Source organism: Gossypium hirsutum, chromosome D08, assembly GCF_007990345.1.
Source record: "Gossypium hirsutum isolate 1008001.06 chromosome D08, Gossypium_hirsutum_v2.1, whole genome shotgun sequence".
NCBI classification, from domain to species: Eukaryota; Viridiplantae; Streptophyta; class Magnoliopsida; order Malvales; family Malvaceae; genus Gossypium; species Gossypium hirsutum.
In genome coordinates, this window is record NC_053444.1 from 9,535,660 (window position 1) to 9,558,563 (window position 22,904).

General features: G+C 35.9%; 1 protein-coding gene across 1 annotated transcript; it reads right to left on the bottom strand.

The window, feature by feature from the left end:
- Window positions 1-15,097: 15,097 nt before the first annotated feature.
- Window positions 15,098-19,797, bottom strand: LOC107914893 (protein TIFY 4B). Its single transcript, XM_041099968.1, has 8 exons — window positions 19,419-19,797; window positions 19,164-19,306; window positions 18,854-19,023; window positions 18,306-18,334; window positions 17,916-17,981; window positions 16,139-16,196; window positions 15,831-16,042; window positions 15,098-15,279 (listed from the first exon to the last, which is right to left on the bottom strand). Exons 1-8 carry the CDS (start codon window positions 19,534-19,536, stop codon window positions 15,263-15,265), a joined length of 813 nt encoding a protein of 270 aa, XP_040955902.1. The 5' UTR covers window positions 19,537-19,797; the 3' UTR covers window positions 15,098-15,262.
- Window positions 19,798-22,904: the final 3,107 nt, after the last annotated feature.

Sequence of the window (22,904 nt, forward strand, 5' to 3'; positions counted from 1 at the left end):
ACCATTGCCCTTTGATACGTTGCTCCTGCATTCTTCAATCCAAAGGGCATTACTTTCTAACAAAATGTTCCCCATAGGGTAATGAATGTGGTTTTCCTCATGTCCTCAGAATGCATCCTTATTTAATTGTATCCAGAAAAGCCATCCATGAAAGAAAATAATGAGTAGCCAGCCATGTTATCTACCAACGTGTCAATGTGCGGCAGTGAAAAATTGTCTTTTGGACTAGCCTTATTCAAGTCCCTATAATCCACGCACATTCGTACCTTTCCATCTTTTTTGGGAACAGGGACAATGTTTGCTACCCATTCTGAATACTTGACCTCTTGTAAGAATTCAGCATCGAACTTCTTTTTGACCTCCTCTTTTATTTTCAACACAACATCAGGTCTCATTCTTCTGAGCTTCTGTTGAACTGGTTTACAATCTTTTTTTATAGGTAAACGATGTACCACAATGCTAGTATTTAGCCCTGGCATATCCTGGTAGGACCATGCGAAAACATCTTTGAACTCTCGGAGTAACTCAATGAGGTCATATTTTATCTTTGGCGGTGATATCAGTTCCGATTTTCACCTCTTTTCCTTCCTCTAGGCTCACAATTTCTAATGATTCCTTATGAGGTAGGATTTTTTTATCCTCTTGCTCCACCATTCTCAACAAGTCCGGAGATACACCACAGTCTTCGTCATTTTCAAAGTCATGAGATCCTTCCAAACACATGTCTTGCTCAAAAAGAGACTCCGTGTTTGAAATAACATCACTCATGTCATTGATATCTGAGGACCTATGGGGATATACCAAAGAATATACAAAGTATAAATTTATGAATAATTATTTGCACGATCAGGTTATAAATGAAAAAAAATATTTGGAAGACAATTAATCAAATGGAAAATATTTACTTGCTTGGAAAGAATAAAAGAATAATTGCTCGAAATGAATGCAAATATGTATTTTATTAGGATAAAGATATTCAAACTTAAGCCTACCTCACAAAGGATTTCTTATCATTCTTAGGCTAAAAACAACAATAATGTTTTGAACATTACTCTGAATAAGCTCTAAAGACTACAGGTATTTCTTCCGCAGTCCAATTGTTTAGCTCACTCCCAGGTTCGTAAGGGAAAATCTCCAGCAATGACTTTCTTTCAGCTGTCTCTATAGAGTTGATATGAACTTTTTCCAACATCTCTTCAATGCCTTCCCTTCTGGACACCCCTCGCTCTAGGTAAATAAACCCACCCGACACAAAGGATTTAGATTGTGAGGGAAGGTCAAAGGCTCCCACTTGACTTTCTCTCCGCTTAAACGCACCCTTCTTCTCTCCTGCCTTTTTTCCACTTCTTTTCTCCTTTGTTTCATATCTGGCTTGTAACCTAAGCCGAAACGATCAAACTTTCCCTTCAGCATGGGTGCTTCAACCCTTCCTTGAAGGTACTTTCCCAACCCTTTTCTTAGCTAAGCTCCTCTTCCTACCATCAACTGTAGACCCATTTTAGTAGTCTTGGATATCTTTGGTACCGAGATCCTGTTTCCTTCAGCGATAAACGTTGCGTTCACCAATTTCAAGGACCGGAAAGAACATTCCACTGCCTCATCATTGTTCTCTACATAAGGTGCATCACCCGTTACCATCGCGATAATATCCTCCTCCACACTTATTGTTACCAATCGACCCTCTGATATTAGCTTTATTTTTTGATGTAATGATGAACGGGCTGCCCTTGCCGAGTGTATCCATGGTCTCCCCAATAAAAAATTGTAGGAAGGCTTAATATTTATTACTAAAAAGTCCACCTCATAAGTAATTGGGCCAATTCTTAATAGTATTTCAATTCTTCCTATGACCCTTCTTTCTGTTCCATCAAATGCCCTTACTATATTCTGGCAGGGTTTCATATGTGAACTATCCACAGGTAATCGATTAAGAGTGGAGAAAGGCAATACGTTCAATGTAGATCCATTATCGATCAAAACCCCCGGTAATGTGTCCCCCTGACATCGGATAGTAATGTGTAGAGTTTTAGTAGAACCCCTACCTTCAGACGGTATTTCATCATCATTGAAGAAGATAAAATTGTCAGCACTTATATTGTTGACCAAGGGATCCAATTTATTGATTGAAATGTCCTCGGCCACATATGTTTCGTTTAGTACTTTCATCAGCGCACTTCGATGTACTTTTGAACTTAGGAGCAAAGCTAATACAGAAATGTGGGCCGATTGTTTGTGCAGTTGCTCCACAACATTGTATTCACTGTGTTTCAAAAACTTCAAAAACTCCTTTGCTTCTTCTTTTTTTATTGGTTCATTAACCAATGGCTCAGATTCCACCGTCTTCCCTTTTCTCTATTCCACCGTCAGAGTCTTTTCTCTTGGCAATTCTGCTCAAGTGTCATAACGCTTCCCATTACGTGTATAAGAACCTCTTTCTTTGTATTCTTTTACCATATTGCCCTCAACTTCTTTTCCTGGGATTGTCACATTGCACCCGTAATTCTACGAAACCATTTTGTCATCCTTATATGTGAAACTTGACGGTTTCGTGATTACAATTTTTGGTGTTACCTGAGCTCTGGCCTCATTACTCTTAGGGCGTGAGATAATGACTACAGGATGATTTATTTTCGGGGTCCCTGTTCCCGACTCTGTCGCGCATATGCTCCTCCTTTCTTCCGCATCTTCATAGAACCTCATCTCCTTGTTATCCATCATGCTTTGAACCAAAGCCCTGAATCCTTCACATTCTTAGATTTCGTGCCCTATTCTATGGTAGAATTCACAATAATTTCCCATCTCATACCCTTCCTCCAAATCTGAAATAACTAACCCTCTTTTTTCCATCTCTTTCCATACCCGCTTCAATGGAGTTTTTACTTCAGCAATGTCGGTCTTGACTTCTTCCCCCATACCTTCGCTCAACATATTCACTCCCTTATCATCATGATTGGGCAATGGACCTTCTGTGCTGGGTGAGTCATCAAATTTGACAACACCCAATTTTATAAGTCCTTCTACAACCTTCTTGAATGCGGTACAATTTTCTATTGAGTGTCCTGAAATCCCCGCATGGTAGTCACATTGTGCGTTCGTGTCATACCATTTTGGATACGGGGGTTGTAGAGGATTCAAGTAACGAGGAGAAACAACATGTGCATTAAATAACTTCTGATATAGCTCTTTATATGTCATTGGAATGATAGTGAATTGGGGCTTCTCAGTATTTTACCTCATTCTCTATTCTTGTTTCGATGAGCATTGTTGATTAGCAACCATCTTCCCTGGTTGATTCACTGTAATTGATTTATTGTATGCGTTCACATTGTTTACTTCACCTTCTCTTTTCTTCGAAGTTGACCTTCGATTATTCTCCCCACCATCTATTTTTCCACTTTTAATAGCATGTTCAATCATTTTGCCATTCATGATTATATCTGCAAAACTCTTCGAGGCACTTCCTAATATGTGCGTGATAAACGGCGCATTCAAATGTTGATGTAAAGCATCGTCATTTCTTTTTCCAAGAGTGGTGGCTGAACTTGAACTGCAATCTCTCTCCACCTCTGTGCAACTTTCGTTTGATTTCTTTTCCAAGTTCTACAAAGTAATTCTATCAGGCACTATTTCAGATACATGACTGTACTGTCTCATAAAAACATGCGCCAAATCCCTCCAAGTGCTAATTTTGGCCCGGCTCAACTGGTTATACCACTTAGACGCCACCCCAATGAGGCTATCCTGGAAACAATGTATTAACAACTGATCATTGTTAATGTACCCAGTCATCCTCCTACAAAACATTGTAATATGGGTTTCAGGGCAACTGGTCCTACTATATTTCTCAAATTCCAGCATCTTAAACTTGTAAGGAAGTACCAAATTTGGAATCAGACTCAGATCTTTTGCATCTATTCCACAATAACTTTCAATGTTTTCTATTGCCTTAAACTACTCTTCAATCCATTTCCATTTCTCCTCAAACTGTTTTGGCAATTCTTCCTTTTCTTTATCCCTCTCAGCTACTTCATCGAAGTCCGGGGCAGCAAGATTAACTGGGTTTTCACCAGGGTTAGAACCTGATCTAGCTTGGGAGTTCATCGGTATTGGAGTATCGGTTTGAAACCTCTAAGGCCTTACTGAAACAGAAGATCTACGCGGCTGCACCTCAGTCTGAACCTGCGTATGCGGAGGCGTAAAGCCTAGAGAATAGGTGGGTCCAGTCTTGTCTTCTTCTTCATCATTGATCATAGGGTCTTTCCCCTTATTTAATCCTTTTAATAATTGCGTTAGCTCAGTCATCATGTCCTTTTGAGACTCCAGCATCTTTTCTGTCATGTCCTGTTGAATTTTTTCCAATTGTTCCTTCATTTGTATCTGTAACTGATCTTGCATTTCCTTTTGAAGCCGCTCCAACTTTTCCAATCGTTGATCCATAATTTTTAATTTTTCACAGGTACCGTAGCGGTATTTAGTTGACGAGTTTTTGTTGGTTTCCAGATTAACTATAATGATTAATCAATTAGGTTCTTTTAGTGGACCTTAATGCATATGATGCAATGTAATGCAATGCATGAATACAAAGAGGCGTCGATTCTGATTCAATTTCATTTAGAAAACTTTTACTAGAAAACAAAATTCTTTTCATAAAACAGGTTACATATATGCTCTTGCCCTAATGCTCAAAACTTTAATTTTCCTAAGTAATGAAGCTAATTCCTGTCCTCGAGTTGATTCCAGCTCATACTTTACGCTCAGTGCATCGACTTGTACCGCCAAAGTCTGCAGGTGATCAGCTACCTCCCGGATATGAACCACGGCTTCTCCTATGATACGATCTCTATTTTCAACTTGATTCTGAAGATGATAAAGTTGCTCATTCTGACGACTTTCGTTAGTTTCCAAGTACTCAGTCCGGATCTCACAACTTCGCAATGCCGATTCCAATTCTTCTATTCTTTCTTTCATTTCTTCGATTTTTCCCAAGCTCGCCCTTAATTCCATCGTAGAATTTCGACTTCGATTCTGATGAAGAGATCTTTCCAACTCAACCACTCTATCTTTTAGTTCGCACTTTTCCTTTTGCCTTTCTGACAAACTCCTTTCTAAAGCTCTATTTCGCGTCTGAACCTCTCATAATTTCTTTTCCCATCCATTAGCCTTGATCTTTTCTTCCCGAATCTCTTGACGCCATTGTTCTGGAGTTTTCCCTAGCCCAGCAGTTCTTATTGATAACCTCAGCTTCTTGTGGTCTGTCTTCAAACTGTCCAAGTCTTCCTCAGCCTTGTTCCTTCCTTTTCTTAATTTCTCAGTCTCTAACTTTTGAACATCCACTTCTAATCCCAAGTGCATCTTTTCTTCTTCCAACTGCTCGATCTTCTTTTCAAGCTCCGCATTCCTCCTCTCAAAATCGTGCTTCATAATTTCCAATTCGGAGGGAACAACCCGTAAATGTTCTTCTATTGACTGACTATCTCCTTGACTTGGCATTGAGATGTTATCATTGATTCTTCTAACCCACCATTCATTATATTCAGGAGTCGTCGTTGGGCCTACGACTAATCTCTTCATCCGTCGAGTCTGGTCTCATGCACTGGTTATCTCTCGAATCTTCTTTTTATATCCATTGTCTTTTTATGAGAATTCAAACTCAGCTAAGCCTTTGGTTGCAGGTATAAACTGCCTTAACCTGTACTGTCTTAGCACCATCAATGGAGCATAACCAACCGCTCCCTAGATTCCAAGTAACAGGACCCAATCAAAGTTACCACATCGGTACAAGATTTCATCCGGAAGCAACCATAGGGCTCTCCACTCGACGTCCTCCTCACGAAGATTTTGAAGAATGACCAACCATTTCTCTTCCGAGATGTCATCTCTCCTTGGTGTAGCTGCTATCTCCTTTAACGGCGAATAATTTTCAGAAAAAACTCGATACGAAACCTTATCAATTTTCCAAAAATGACTGTGGAACCATGCAAGTAGAAGCTGCACACACCCAATGAATCTGCCTTTCCCTGCCCTTCGACATGCATTCAATGACCTGAAGTTTTCTGCCAAAATTGTCGGAACAGGTGTAACCCTCTTATTAGGTCAGTCAAAGAGATCTGAGGTTGGCTCATCTACGAGCCCTAGTACCTTAGGGAAAATTACTAGCCCATAAATGCTCAAAGTAAAGACATCGACCCTTTTCCTCGCATCAGGGTGCCCCAAAATCAACTCCTGCAGGCTTTTCCAATGGATACATTTGCTTTCCCCCTTCTTCTTGATCCGTGCCGTGACCCATTGCTCACTCATTCCAGTGATGTTCATCAACTTCTTTATAAATGTTGGAATATTAACGGCTCTAGAGTAGATTTTATCAACTTGGATCTTTGGACAACGTAGCAAAGCTGTATATTCTTCTATAGTAGGCACCAAACCAACCCCTCCAAAGGTAAAGCAATCATACGCGGGGTTCCAAAACTGAGCGATGGCCCGGAACAAATGTGCGTCTACCTTAATGTCGAGTAGATACGGCAAATCTCCATAACTTGAGTTAAACAATTGCTTAGTTTCATCATTCCAATGGTCCCATATTATCTTTAATTCCTGAAGGCTATTTTGCGTCACACTGATACGAATATAGTCCCATAACTCCGACGTATACCCCTCAGCTAGACTATCTCCTTTTTCTAATTGTGTTTCCTCTAACCACACACGGACAGCAGCATTGTCCTCTACTTTATCAAGAAATCCGTTCTCCATGTCAAGCTTTCTAATTTAGTAATCGAACCTGAATCGACACTCTTTTGTATATGAAATAACATGCAAGCATAAAAAAACATAAGTTAGTGCAACAAAAAAAACGCAACTTTAAGTAAGTAAAAAAAATCAAACACCTATCGGGGCAATCGCTAGGGTTTCCGCAGTACGATCAAGGATGGGCTCCTAGGTTTTTCTACATGCAGCTTGGTTTCAAAGTCGAGGTACCCGAACCAGCAGATTCCTCGATCCTCACCCATTATAGGCTCATACGGACCGAGTTTGGTTCAAGGGAATACATTTCCCTATGGCTGCACGGAGAAGAAAATCTCACGAAGACATAGGTACGGATGTATCCCGGAAGCGATCCACTATCCTGCATAGAGGTGAAAACCTCACGAAAGAATAGCTTCTCACTCCCATTTAAAGGGGTAAGACCAGAATAACCTTTATGCAATATGATGCAAAGATATTAAAACTTAATTTACAGTAATCATACAAACAAATGCAAAGAGAATCGTAATTTTTCAGATTAAATTTTTAATTTTTGAGAATAAGACAAAAGACAATCGATTTTACGGCTTGACTCTCTAAATGGTGTCCCCAGTGGAGTCGCCAAGCTGTCGAAACTTTTTTTTATTTAAAAAAAATGGGGATCGACTTTGAAAATAAAATGGGAGTCGCCACCAATCCTTTTTTTATTAAGGTGTGATCGGATCACCTAGAAAATAATTTTAAGTCTGCGAATTTTGAGAAAACAGGTTCAGGAGTCGGTTACACACGAGGAAGGGTTAACACCCTCATAACGCCCAAAATTGGTACCGAATTGATCATTTTATGTCTTAGTGTTGAAACTTTGAAAAGCTTTTAAAATATGATCCTTCCCCTTTCTTATTAGCGTTAATTTTATAAAAGACGCATGGATAAATCGATGCGAATACCAAAGACCTCCTTATCTTAGAGTAATAAAATGACACACCCAATACATTAGGGCACGACATTTTTAGTCCTCGAGAATAAGTTTGTCTTTTGATTTTCAAAACTTGCGTGGTGAGGTTTAAAAAGGATATTCAATTGCTTTAAGTCCGATGAAAAATCGAAACCCAATACATTAGGGCTCGATTTCTCAGATTTCCGAGCATTGAATATTGACCTTATTTTTTAAAAGAAATCCACATTTCGAGAAAATGACACGTCACATCCAATACATTCGAACACGACTTATCAAATTCCCGAGAGTGAGTTTTATGTATTTTGATTAAAGAAAACTTTTGATTATTTAGATTCAATAAGGAAAATTGAAACCCAATACATTAGGGCTCAATTCTCTCGAGGATTATAAATGCTAGGCCTTTTTAATATGAAATAGAGTGATAAAGGTACAAAATTTTTAAAAAAAAATATGTAATGTAAAACGATAAATGATAATTCAAGCTTAAACTAAGATGTAGCTAAATAAGCAATAAATAAATACAAATAAAGTAGCAACAATAATTTTACTCACGTTATACAACATCAAAATATATAAATTATGTCTAATCTACTAAGATGTGTATTGATAAATGATGAAATTTATAATAATATATCAAATTGAAAAATAAAAGTATAATAAAATAAAATAAAAATTTAAAATAATATTTAATGAATTTAAAAAATATTAAAAATAATAATTTGAAGGACTTTATGTATTATTTCTAAAAATATATTAAAAGAAAATTCGAAAATAATATTAAGCTAAATATTAAAATAATATTAAAAACAATGAATATAAAAGTTGATTTATTTAAAAAACTTTTGAAATCAAAATTTAATATGAAAAGATTTTTTATAATTGAAAACGATAATGAATTTTAAATCAAAGCTTAAATAAAATTAGAATAATAAAAAAACAAAATTAAATAAAAATACAATAAACTCCAAATGTTAGTGCATAATGAATTTAAAACATAAAATACAAGTTAAAATAATAATTTATTACATTTTAAACTATAATAAATTTAAACACTATTGAAATTAAATATAGTATTAAGTTTTATAATATATGAAAGTATGATTAATTTGCGTTTAAAAATATTATTGAATTAAAAAACTAAATTCGTACTAAAATGAAATCTTTTTCAACCTTAAAAGACTCAATCAGCAATTTCACGCAAACAATAGAATAATAGCAATCAAATGTAAAATGGCAACGCTTAACCTTGGATCACCATGCAAACAAAGTTAAATACGCAGTATAAATTTTGAAAAAACAAAAGTGACCAAATTGGAACTAATCAAAACGAAGAGGGACTTGTTGAATAAATAAACCAAACGATCCATAGTGCGCGGATCCTTCCCGGATCGGGTCACCATTCAGATCAGGTCTTCGAAACGACGCCGTTTCAATGCCATTGTATTGGCTCTGAACGGCGACAGTTTAATTCCTGCACTTTAAACTAAAATAACCCTAAACAAGCCTATTATTTTTAGTAAAATAAAACCTAAACTAAGGAAGGCTCTGCGCCGTTTTGCGTACCAAAGGCATGCGAATAGTCTCCGATTCTGACCTACTCTCCGATGACGATGGAGAAGGCCGAAATCCTATCGCCAGGTACGTTTTCCCTCTTTTTCTTTATCACTTTCTCACCTAAAAATCTGACGATTGAACGCAAAAAAAGAAAAAAAGAAAACTGAATAGCCAAAAAAGGAGAAAAGAAATTAGGGAATCACCTTTTTTTTCTTTGATTTTTTGTATTTGCAATGAGTATATTGAATGTGTGTAAATTTTTACAGGATTTTTTTCGGTTCTTATATCTGTATTCGACAAAGAACCTGAAAAATCGAATCAAAAACAAAAATAAAATAGAAAACTCCCCATTGGTTTCTCTTTGCTGCGTTGTTTTCATTCTGTTTGCAAGCCTGACGTACGGAGGGGGACGTGGCATATACGAAGACGAGGGCGTGCGCGTACGGAGTCTCGTCACGTGCAGAGGGAGCGTGAAGAGGTGCTTCTGCTGCGGTGTTGGGAACCGAAAGTTGCTAGGGTTCCTTGCTCCTGTTTTGCGTTTTGGGCTCAGTGGGCCAAAGGTTTTTTTTAGGCTAGTGGGTTTGGGTTTGTAATGGGTTTGGGTTTAGTTAATGTTTGGATAGTGATTTGGACTGATTTGGGCCCTATTAGGCCTGCTGTAATGGACTGTGGACATTTTAAAATTTGGTTTTATTTTTATTTATAAAATTGGGTTTATTTTTGGTTTGCGGGCCCGGGCAAAAATGGGCTCTTATAGGGGTAATTAAATAAAACGGTACTATGATTTATATTGGATGATATTGTATGAGAATTGAAAACGGGATAGCGATTTGAAACATGAAAATGAGTTATATACATAAATGCACTAACTTGTGTATTGATGATGGTGATTAGGCTTATGTCAAGCTTGAGATTATGATTGATGTATATGCTTATGTCTAGTATTATATAAATGAAATGTGATATGATGAAAAAGGGATTGATGAGTTGAATAAATCACTTATGTATGAGAAATTACGTATGTTATGGTTGAACTTGCCTATGTTATGAATAAATATATTAATTAGTTAATTGATATTGTTATTTAAGTTTATGTTTAGTATATGGAATAGAAAGTAAGTAAAGGAAGTTATTCATAGTTTTATGAAAATGTTAATGATGGTGTAAAACGTTTTATAAAATCTTATTATGTTAGGAACGAATAGATATATGATGTTGATAGACTTACTCTTTTATGAGTTAGTGGTTATGTAGTTGATAAATCTTGAGGTATTGGTATAACTTATATTTATCATGTAAAGTTTATTATTGAATTGAAATTTATGTTTAAAGTTTGTACGAGCTTACTAAGCATTCATTGCTTACGTAGTTGTTTATCAATTACTTTACATATTATCGGAAGCTCGATCGGGTTGAAAGCTTGTCGGAGATCTATCACACTATCTAGCGATTATATCAGTAGATTTTGATATCTTGGTTAAGGTTATAATGACATGTATAGGTGGATTATGTCTAATGTTTAATTGATGAGTTTGGTATATATATATATCATTTTGGTTGACAATTATGGCATGAAATGTTGCCTTGAATTTGAGGTACTTAAGGTACTATTGATATCTTGTTAGTTATGGTTAATATGGTTAACTTAATGCATGTTTAGAAATAACCAAAGTTGGTATATGTTGTATCGATCTCAATATGGCCAAGACATGGTATGTTTTGGAAAAGTCTTGAACAGATGTGCATGATTGAAATATGGTATGCCTAATATGATAAGGTTGGTATGTGTCAATTGTGTTATGTATTGGTATGGAAACAAGTCAGTTGGTAAATGGTATAAATGTGGTCAAATGTAGTGAGATTATTTTTTATATAGCATGGAAATTGTATTGAGATTAATTAGATATGTATGGTTAAGGTTTGAACAAATGTGCTCATGTATATACGTATATATATAAGTTGATGCTTGATGATTGAGGTGTCTTTTGGCATATTGGTTGTACGAACATTTGGTATTGAGATTAGTTATTTTTTGCATAATTTGAGTATGTTTAAAGGTCTTGTATACACGTACAAATTTCTTGTAGGTTTATGCTTGAAAGAGTGAAATAAATGTCTTGGAAGTGATCATTTTCTTGTCCACACGACCTAAGACACGGACGTATGTCTCAGCTATGTGTGACACACGGCTAGGTGACACGGCCGTGTGTCCCCTATAGTTTTTAAAGGGTTACAAGTCAGGCTGTTACATGGCCTGACACACGGCCTGACACATGGGCGTGTGAGGTTACTTCGAAGGGTACACGGACGTGTGACTTGGCCATGTGACAAAGTCAAAGTGCTACATGGCCTGAGACACGGGCGTGTCTCTCAACTGTGTGAGTCACACGGCCTGACCACACCGTGGTGTGACCCCTACAGCTTTGAAATTTGTCTATGTTTTCTGAAAATTTTCTGATTTTTCGAATTAGTCCCAACTTGTTTCTAACGCGTATTTTTAGCCTCGAAGGCTCGAATAAGGGACAATATGCATGAGTTTGATTAACTTCAAACCTGAATTTTATATGATATGAAATGTTTGAAATTTCTGTCTGTTTGATCTATAAACTCCGGTAATTCTCCATAACCCGAATTCGACGATGAATACGGGTTAGGGGTGTTTCAGGTAAACTACACCATTAATTACTAAATTATGGGTAAATTTTCGTTTTGATCGCCTAACTAAAAAAAAAGTTACAATTTGGTTATTAAACTATTCAAAAGTTTTTATTTAAATCACTGAACTATTAAAAAAAATTATTTAAGACACTGGGCTATTAAGTTTTTTTTTAAATGTTTCGCCAACAAGCTCTAAGTGACAATTCAATGACAGTACCCATCGATGAGTAGAAAAATATGCCTTAAATTCAAGTCGATCTAATGTTTAGTGTCAGAGATCAGAGAAAAAAGTTATTTGAATTTTAGTTTGCATATTTATAACATCCAAAGTTGTTTAATGAAAAAAAAGAGCTATAGAAGAGAAAGAATTTTCAATTGGTACTGATAGTGCAAACAGAGAAAATCATATAATATCGATTTTAACAGTCTAGTGACTTACCAAATTATAAATTTTTTAATTAAATAATTTAAAACAAAAACTTCCTCATCATTTAGTTTGTAACAATGAAGTTTACCCTTTATTTTATTGAAGACAGAAATGAGCACATGAGAGTCCGGAAATGATAATAAATTAGATGAATTGAAGAAAAGGAGGAAAGGACGTGGTGTTGATGGAAAACAATGGAATTAGACAAATAATGACGATTAATCGTGTGTTTGCTTGCGTTAAATCAAAAGTTGGTATCCTCCATTCTATTATATTCTGTTTTATAAAAACTCCCATATTTTGTATTTCTTTCATAGGAATATATAGTATTAGATAAATTACAAGATTAACGTATAATATGTTTTTATATATGTAAGCCAATTCAATTTTTTGTGTATATATATATTTGTTTTCATCTTATAAATTTTGTAATCATAAACGTTAAAAATGTAATGCTAATCATTTATATAATGTTTAGGGAACACCAATGAATGTTTTCCTTCTACTTTTGATTTATCTATATCTATGTATATATCTATCATAAGTAAATCAACTATCAATTCAAAATTATAAAACAGAAGTAATATATTACTAGTGTTATATAGATAACACCATCATAACCTTATCAATAAAATTATTTACATTTTTATTACTTTACTAATAATTATTTTTAAAAAAACTATTTAAATTTTTTATATTGTTTTTATTTTTGTAATAAAAAAGACTTTTACAACAAAAACGTGACTATATTGTTAGTCGACTTGAAATGTTGGAAATTTCAACATGATTAATTCAATTAATCCTTATAATTAATTTTTTAAAATATCATATTATAATTTCAATTTTAAATTAGATAATAAAAATACAATGGTTTTATTGGGTAAAAGAAAAACATGGAGTTGCAGGATTTTGGTTGAATATTAAATAGAAGACATGAGGAGGTGAGGTGGCGTGGTAGTGGAGAAGTCACATGGTGCGATGAGATGCATTTCACAGCCACTAATGTAATGTCTTTTATTTAACAAAACCAACATTTCCCTTTGCCCCTTCGAGGCTTGACTTTGGTTAGACCTTTGAATTATTTTCAATACCTGGAAATACGCACGCACATGCTCATGCTCCTCCCCTTCTTTACTAAACCAAATAAATAAATAAAGCAAGTGGTGGTGTTTTCTGGCCTCGGGGGAATCGAAACAAAACTGCCATATGAAATCACCTTAAGTGTATATTTGTTCCTTTCTTTCCTTCTTTTTAAACACAGTACACCAATAACCATACGAACTTTTAAATATAAAATATCTATCACCCCCCCACCCCAAATAAAATTGTTATTTTCAAAGGTTCATATCAAATTAAATGCAATAGGATACCACCACTGTTGGAAATGACGTTCCTCTGATACGTATCTCTCTGTATCTCACTACTATAGGCTAGGCAAAGGCAAGATCCTCCACCCCCCCCCCAACTTCTTTAATATATATTTCGTAATCAGAGATTTTATGGTTGTCTATTTCAATTTTCAAATATCCTGATACACATTGTATTGGTATAAAAGAAACCCCTATTATGATATCAAACTTGGTAGACTCGGGATGTAATTGCAATGTAGAAGCAAGGCCAGACTTCGGTAGCTTTCTTAATCAAAATCATGGTGTGCAATATGAACAGGCTGAAAGGCATATCATGTTAATCACAAAAGCAACAACGGACCCACTTTTATTATTATTATTTTAAGTGAGCGGAAAAGCATGCATAAAGAAAAACACAAGAAGACAGAGGGGATGAATTAACAGAAGCCATAATTCGCTTCATAGTAAGATGCGAGAGGCTGTGGTAGCCTAGGCCACTTGTAGTACGACATGACATCACTGATTAATTATTAATCACATTCACTATAGCTTATATCAGTAGGTCGTAGCCTCGTGGCCGGGTTTTTTATTCTTTTCTAAAAAACCATCGCCTTATCTAATCAAGAGATAAACATTACTGAATCATTCCCAATGGAATCTACGCTATTTACAAATTAAAACCACCCACACAACACCAGCACGGCAAAGAGTCATCTTGGGTGGCAATTTAATATGCAAGTGGTTCATATTCCTTAGACCTGTCCATGGGCCGGGTCAAACCGAGCCCACAAAATTTTCAGCTCATTTACTAGGCCCGGACCCGAGCCAGGCCTGGCCCATTTTTAATTAAAATTAAAATTAAAATTATTTTTTTAATAAAATTAAAACTAATTGTTATTAAATTTAATTGTTAGTAAAATTATTAAATTATTAATTGTTAATTGTATTAATTGTTGTAATAAAATCTAACATTTGATTAGTAAATTTATCAAATTATTAATTGTATTAATTGTTGTAACAAAATCTAACATTTGATTAATAAAACAAACTTGATGTTTTATTATTATTATTTTGTAACACTAGTCAAGGAAATGAAAGTAAATAAACTTAAAATAAAAAACTATTATATTTTAAAAATAAAAAATATATATATTTAATATTTTTAGGGCCGGGCCAGGCCTGGGCCAAAAAAATCTTGCCCAAGGCCCGGCCCATTTTTTAACGGGCCTAAAATTTTTCCCAAACCCATATTTCGGGCCTATATTTTTACCCAAACCCTCCCATATTTCGGACGGGCCATCGGGCCGGGCCGCCCGGCCCATGGACAGGTCTAATATTCCACTAGGATCACTTTTTACTTTTTGTAAATTGGAAAGAAGCGGATCGAATGACGTTTTTCTTTTTGATTGTTAGTTAACCTGAACTAAATTCCTCATTTGGATTAATAATAATGGCCGCAACAAATACAACATGTCTAACATAATGCTACGAACTCTTACAAGGAAGACAGCTACTCTGTCGGCACTCCAGCGCCATCCACGTCAACATGGGCTATAATCGCTGAATGCTGGTCCAACATCATACTTCGAATATATCTGCAATAAGGCAATCAGATCTCCTTTATTTCGATTTCCATGTGATGATAATTTGTATAATAAGTAGAAAAAAGTGATAGTTATACATGATGGAATGAAAAGTGATAATTAGTTGGTCTACCAAAACCAGTTCATTAAAGTTATGCCAGTCGATTGTACAAATATGATGCATTTTAGTACAGGATATTGAAATATGTTGAGCTATAAAAGAAGTTTATGATATGACAAAAACCCAAGGATATCTTTCCTGGCAAGACCACCAGTAAGCAATAGCCCTTCCTTTCCGGTGGCTGGGATCAACCCGAGTTGCACATTATGATAGGTGATGTACCTAAATATTACAGGAACCTTTGTAGAACGATCATGAAATTTGCGCTGTGGTGACATTTTCAAATTCAGTTATATGCATTTGGAATGGGACATTCGCATATCATATAGCATAGAGGAGAGCTAATAATCATTCTTATCAAAATTTTCCTGGATTTCCAAGGTTCAAACCCCATTATCGCATAAAGACAAGACATGATATGCAAGAGATAAGAAATTGTCACCTTTGCCATCAGGATGAGTAGTGACATTGGCAATCTTGGGAAGAGTTTCCATGGAGCTGCACCAAAGTGGCATGTGAGGTGGTCGAGCTTGAGTAGAAGAATATGATTCACTTTGCTTCGACTGCTCATTTGAGAACTGATCCCCCATTTGATTCAAGTAGATGTCTAAGGTACGAGATGAAGATGTTGCCAATTTTCTCTTGTTCTTAAACCTTCACCTAACAGGGATATGAGAAACAAACAGCAAAGCAAACTAGATTGTGTGCTTATTTAATTCTAAAGAGGGAAATATATGTCATGGAAGATACCTGTCTTTCTTTTTCTCAAGATATCTTTGCAACAATGCGTTTCTGCTAGTGGGACCTTCTGAAAGCAAGTTACAAGAAAATTGATATCATCAGCACATAAACACACCATCATCTTGTATATTTGGCAAATACCATGGTGGATTGTTTTCTTTTCATTCATTAATTGCTAGATTAATCAATGACCTTAATGACCATAAACCAAAAATGGTTTTATCACAGAGATGAGCTTTCCAGTGTATCAGTTTCAGTAATGTTTTATCTATAAACAGATTTAAAACAAGAATCAACAAAATAATAATAACTCTAACTCGTAATCCAGTTTCACTTGAGGAATAAATAAGTCTTGAGCCGTAAACTATGTTCCCAATTCCTAAATAAATAAAAACCACAAGTGAAAATCCGCTTCTACTGTTCCGCTATATTGTAATAGAAAGCAATATTCAGAGAATGCTAATCTATGTTACTCAGACTTGGGCATGAATGTTGTCTACAGGTGTGTATCCGAAACAGATATGATTAAGACTTTTCTAAGATTTTTCATATATTTGGAGGATCCTTCCAAGTTAATATCCCCATATCCATACGTCAAACATGAGTGTTGGACATGGGCACTTCAAGAAAAATGAACCATTTGAGCAACTTAGAAGCTAATAAGCCAAAATTGTAACAAACCTGCAGTCCAGGTTGCAGCTGGCTTTAGCCAACTAAATCAACAGAAAAACTGAAAATGCATGCCAAATGACATTTTCTTTTTCTTTACCACATCAGCTCTCAGAACATATGTATACTTGAGATTTTATAAAGGTCCATTCAAAGTTGTCATGGTCCAGAATCAAGGTCAGTTAGTCCATCATGGTAGGACACCGCCTAAGAAAACATACTGTCCTATTTCATATCAAAGAAACAAGAAACAGGATATAATCATGCCGTCAATGGCCCAAAAAGCTGTAGGTCAAATATCAGCAATATCTACCCAAGCAGACAAGCAATGTGTAGACTACAGACCTAAACTTGGTTGAGGAAGAGAATTTTGGTTTGGGGGGGGGGGTCTATAACTGCAGTTCTCAAATAGTTAGAAGCAGGCAGGATTCATGTTATCCAAAAAAAACCAACTATGTTTGGATGCTGTCAAGTTTGTTCAGAACCAAGTTCATAAGTTCATTAAAACAACAGTTCTCACCATGATCAAAATCAGGAGGAAAGTTTCACATATCTTGCGTGCAACTGCAAGTAGTATAACAAAAAAAAGACCAGAAACAAATGCAGTCCTGGCCTTCTAGGTTACAGCCAGCAGAAAGGGCACATGAAACAAGGAAAACACGGAAGGGGGGGAGGGACACCTGGAGGCTGCAATATTAACATCATATGGAGATGATAAGAAGTATAGACAACATAGAGATCCCAAGCACTAGAACTAAAGAAAAAGGAGAAGGTTCAATCATAATTCACTAAATTGAGGAATGGCATCACACTTGCACCTGCAGTAGTTCAATTACTTAAAAGATACACAGTTTATTGTCCAATGGAGAGAGCCTGATGCTGAAAAGACAAGTTTTAAACCAAAATTAAAATCTAATCAAGACCAATATACAGCTACTCAGCATTTATGGACAGAAAATGACAAGGGCAAATCCATTACCTCAAACCATAAATCATAGAGAGGTGCTAAGCACAGATATAAAGCAGATATAGGAAATTTTTAAGAAGCATGCATCGTCACTCCCTCCCATTAATGGAAATGGAGAGATTTATGAAATTATTATAAGGAAGCATTTACCAAGGCTATCTTCATAAGATACATTGCAATCCTCTCGAGGAAATTGACAGTTTTCTGCAACCTTCACTGTAAAGAAAATGAAAGTAGCATGTAAGTAATCAGAAGAGAATTTATCTTGCGACCTAGGCACTACATCTTATCCATTTTCAGCAGCAACTTGAAATCAACCAAGTAAATTAACATCCATAATTACTATTGGATTATAATGTGACTCATTATAATCTAAAACAGGTTAGGTCATGCAAAAACATAGTTTTGCTTTTATATCCTTTTTACTGCTCCAAGTCACACAAACTACAAATGGCACTCAGCAGAGACGGAAAGAGACCCGGTATCTCATGCATTTATGAAGCGGAAGTTAAAAACACCTAACTCAACCCAAAAGTGTACCTGCTTGCATTGATGACAATACAACAGTTAGGGTAACACCACGTCATTTATCATATGTTTAATACCAGCATCCATCCCCCCATGCATCCCATGCCACTTGTGACACAAATATGCACCATCTAATTATACACCAATTTAAATGGTTAGAACTTTATTGCATAGCCATGTGAATAACTCATAGGATCGTCCAGATTGTACGTCTAATAGTGGGGGGGGGGGGAACTTATGATTGGAAAGCCGTCATTGTTGACCGATAGACTTGATAATAATTGCAAGCAAAAAATCCGGAAAAGTAAGATACCCAGCAGATATCCGTGCACATGTGCAAATTCTCGTTCCATTCACGTTGAAATGATAATTTTATACCGTTGACTCTAGAAACATTCAGTCACGAACAAGCTTGACCAAAATAATATTGGATCTAATTTCCTATAGAAAAGGACACTCAAGGACCTCGGATGCTTTGAACTTAGGTCAAATGCTTTATTCCATGCAAAACTAGGGTTATTAGAACATGGAGACAACAGAGAGTAAACTTAACAAACAACCTTGGAGAAACAGAATCATTAGCAGAGACGGCGGTTTGAACGGAATTTCCGCCGGAAAATTTGAATTCCGAGGGATCTGAACGGATGCGAGGAACGGATTCGTTTACCGGGACCGAGATCCCTTTATGCCGTGTCGTTTCATTCGGTTGAACGGTTGAATCAGAAACGAACTGCAAAATTTCTTATTTAATTTAACAGGTTTGACTAAAAGAGAAAAGTTCCAGAGATATGTGTCCTGCTTTTCATGCCTCGAACACAAAAAAATAAAATAAAATATAATTATCGGAAATAATAAAAAAATTCCACGCACACGAGGCGGATTTTGGGGGAAGGGAACGTGAAGTTTCTTGGAAGCTTCGACACCGTCAGAATCCGATGTCGTTTCTAGAAGAGTTTTCAGTGAGATGACCTGCTGAATCGCCTGCGATTTGTTCCACGAAGGTCTCCGCATCCCTACGAGCAAAGAAAAACAAAAGGATTTCAAAATTAAAAACAACACACACTCTCACACACACTTTCCAAAAGAGGCAAACAGAAAGGGAAAAAAAAAAGAAGAGAAAGAGACCTTTTTCTTTGAGGTAACGGCGGCAATCTTCGCGAGTGACCTGAGAAATGTCATCCTCGGTGAGCTGGTTGAGAGGCTTGTATAGAGGTGACCGGGAAACCATTTCTCCCGTTGACATGGCGTCAGGTTTCCAGCTAAGTAATCAATTGCTGCTTTAGGAGCTCTCTAATTTCTTAGTTTCTTCGCCAAGTCGCTGTGAGGTAGATCGATTGAAGAAAAAGGGATTTCCCTTTTTACTCTCGTCAATGATTTTCTGAGATTACTAATTTCGTAATTTGGGAACCGTTCCAGGGGCTTTTTTGTTATGAAAGACTGAGAGATTCGGAAAAGGAAGGGCGTGAGTTCGAGTGAGGCTTCAGGTTTAGGTCGCAGGCCTTTTTAATTTTTATACTTTTTATTCAACTTTATGTAAAGTTATTGCCACCCCGGGATGCCACGTAATCGTTCGCTTTTCGTCTATTTACCATATTGACCCACTAATATACTGTATCTTCATAAAAGTCTAAAATGCATTAAGCAGTACAATTTGTCTGGTTTCGGTGGGTAAAATAATGAAGGCGATATAGCTCCAATTTTTTAAATCATAAAGGTGGAAAGCAATGTTTTCGGAAGCTGGTTTGTGGTTGAAGACCACAAGTTTTTGGAGGGTTAACGAGGGGTATATGCCGATTTTAAAGGAAATTTAAGGTTTTAGGTTAGTTTTCTTGAAAATTAAGGAAATAGGCTATTTTTTTAGGGAGAAGGCAAAAACGCCTCTTGCATACAACATTTTCAGCTGACATGATAGGAAAGAGGGTGAAAACACACCCTACACTTGCCATGTTAGCTTAAAATGCTCCTTGTAAGAAGGGGTTTTGTCTCAGCTGAAATGTGTCTCCATGACGCATTTTTAAAAGTTGTGACCTAACCTTAAACTCTGGAATCCCGAGATAAAATTTACATCACATCCCATCCCATCTTTTTCATGGCAGAATTAGAATTTTTAAAAGCTTTTCAGAAAAACGCTTTTTGTCCAATCTTTTCCAACATTTTGAAATTATGTTTCATATCCAGCGGTAGAGTTTCCAATAAAATGAAGACATTTTGTGAAGAGACTTTCATAGTTAAATTTCGAGCAGATTGTTTTCATAAGGAGATGACTGTTGATATTAAAAATATGAAGTTCAAAAATCGACCCAACAAAGTAAATTAGTTCAAGTAAGTGTCGTTGTTTGAATCTGGATAATGAGTACTTATTTTTCTGCATAATATTTTCGTTTTAAATATGTAAAACAAGTTTTTTGGGCGAAGACAAGTAAACGAATTAAAACCCTTATTTATTACAATGGGCAAATTTGTGACACAAATATTTGGGTTATTTTTGTATCGGCCCAATCTATAAAAATGACTTTCAATTGGAGCATAAAATTTAACAAGCTTCAGTCAATAATTAGAAAAAAAAAGTGTTGACTTCAAGCCAGAGGAGAATTTCGAGCTTGAAATATAGATATCTAATGTCACTCAGCCCTGTTAGATATGATATATTTGAGCTCAAAGGCAACATGGATGTCGAGGGAATACTTGATACGCACTGCTCTAGTGGAAATGTTATACTAGAGTTATATGCCCAGTTTGTCGACGTCGAGGAAGGTGATTCGAGTTTGACAACAATTCTAATAAATTTATTTTGGGAACAGGAAGCAGAAAGTCCAACTACGCGGTTGTGCAGTGGTTTCATGGTATTGTTACAAAACTCCTATCAGGAAATGACAGAATCATTAATGGGGAGGCATTCCTCAGTTTCAGCCCTCGATTTCAACTTCGGCATACAGTCGGGGTTAGTTGGTAACCCAAAGTTGGAGGCCCTGACATGAAATTTTTTGAGTGCTTTTGATTTTAACTTTCAAATGTTGATGTTCTATGTTGGAAATACTTATGCGGGTATGCCACCAAGTTACACAAGTGAGTAATCCGCAAGTAATATTGGTTTTAATGTAGGGTTGATGAGAATGGATGATGTACTCCCTACAACATGTACCACAACATGTACCGATGAAGGGACATCCAACCCTGGACTTGCAACTGGGGTTGATAACGAAAAAGAAGCTAAAATAAAGGGAAAACACATTTGATGCGAGGAAGTGATGAAAGATATTATAAAAAATGCAAAAAGAGCGAACTCTATATCTGTAGTGTGTCACTCGCGTTCAAATGAAATATTTTGGGTTAGGGAGTTCCATAGACTTGATGAGGGTATTATCGGAGGATCGTTTTGTACTAGACTGCATGAGGTCCATAGACAAAGGACCTGCGACTATAAGAGATTTCAAGTATTTCGTTTTCTATTCGCACATGCAATTGATGCATATGTCTCGATACATCTGTATTGCATGAGGTATGTTGATGAAGTGTACAACCTAAAATAGATATATGAATTATGGAAGTCTGAATTCCCACTGGTCCCAAATAAAAGTGTATGGCTGCTTGTTTCAAGCGCTCCGTTCAAGTTACTACTAGATATTACGTTGTGTTACAAGCCAAAAGGTCGACCGAAGTCTAATTGGATATGTAACAATATATTTGGGAGAAGATAGACCAACCAAGTTTATGCAGTTATTATAAGAACCTAGGGCATAGTAAGATAACATGTCCACATTTGGAGGCAACATTGAGGCGAGGATCGAATTGATTTTTTTTATTGATAAACATACAAAAAACAAACAAACAAATTGTTCATTTTTTTTCATTTTTTAGGGTAAATTGTAAAATATAATATAATACAGTACAAACAAAATTTTCATTTTTTTGGTAAATTGTAAATTTTATTGATAAAATGTTAATAAGTAGATATTAGATGTGAAAATTCAATACAATACAAATTAAAAGTTAACAAACTAAATGGTGATGTACATGATAAAAAATTAAAACAAAAAATCATCTCTGTGTTCGGCTTAAATGTGTGCCACAACCCGGTGGGTGTTAGTTACGAAGAGGATTCCATCGTGATTGGATTCTGAATCTTCATATTCTTCTTCATCTTCATTTCCACATCCACCCCCACCCCACCCCCACCTCTATCTTGATCTTGATATTCATCTCCAACATTGTCTTCATCTTCACCTTGTTCTTTTGTACTAGACTGCATTCGCATCCTAGGTTCCCATAGTATATTGTTGATTGTATTAATAGGTGGTTGCGAAGATGACCCACCTCTAAAGAAAAATTACTTTTATGACACTATTGGTGAAAAAGTATATGATATCGAATAACCTAGTTGTGCATAGATTGCTGAAATTGTAGGCAATGGCGAATACATTGGTATTATTGACGACAACATGTAATATGCTCCTATGGATGGAGGTGGTACAGAAATTATTCCTAGAAAAGGTGTTGATGCTGTTATAGTATGCCCAAAGATCAATCACGATATGGTTGTAATAACATACTTGATTTATCATGTTTATTAATATAAGGCGTTACCATTATTATTTCAATTTCTTTTCTGTG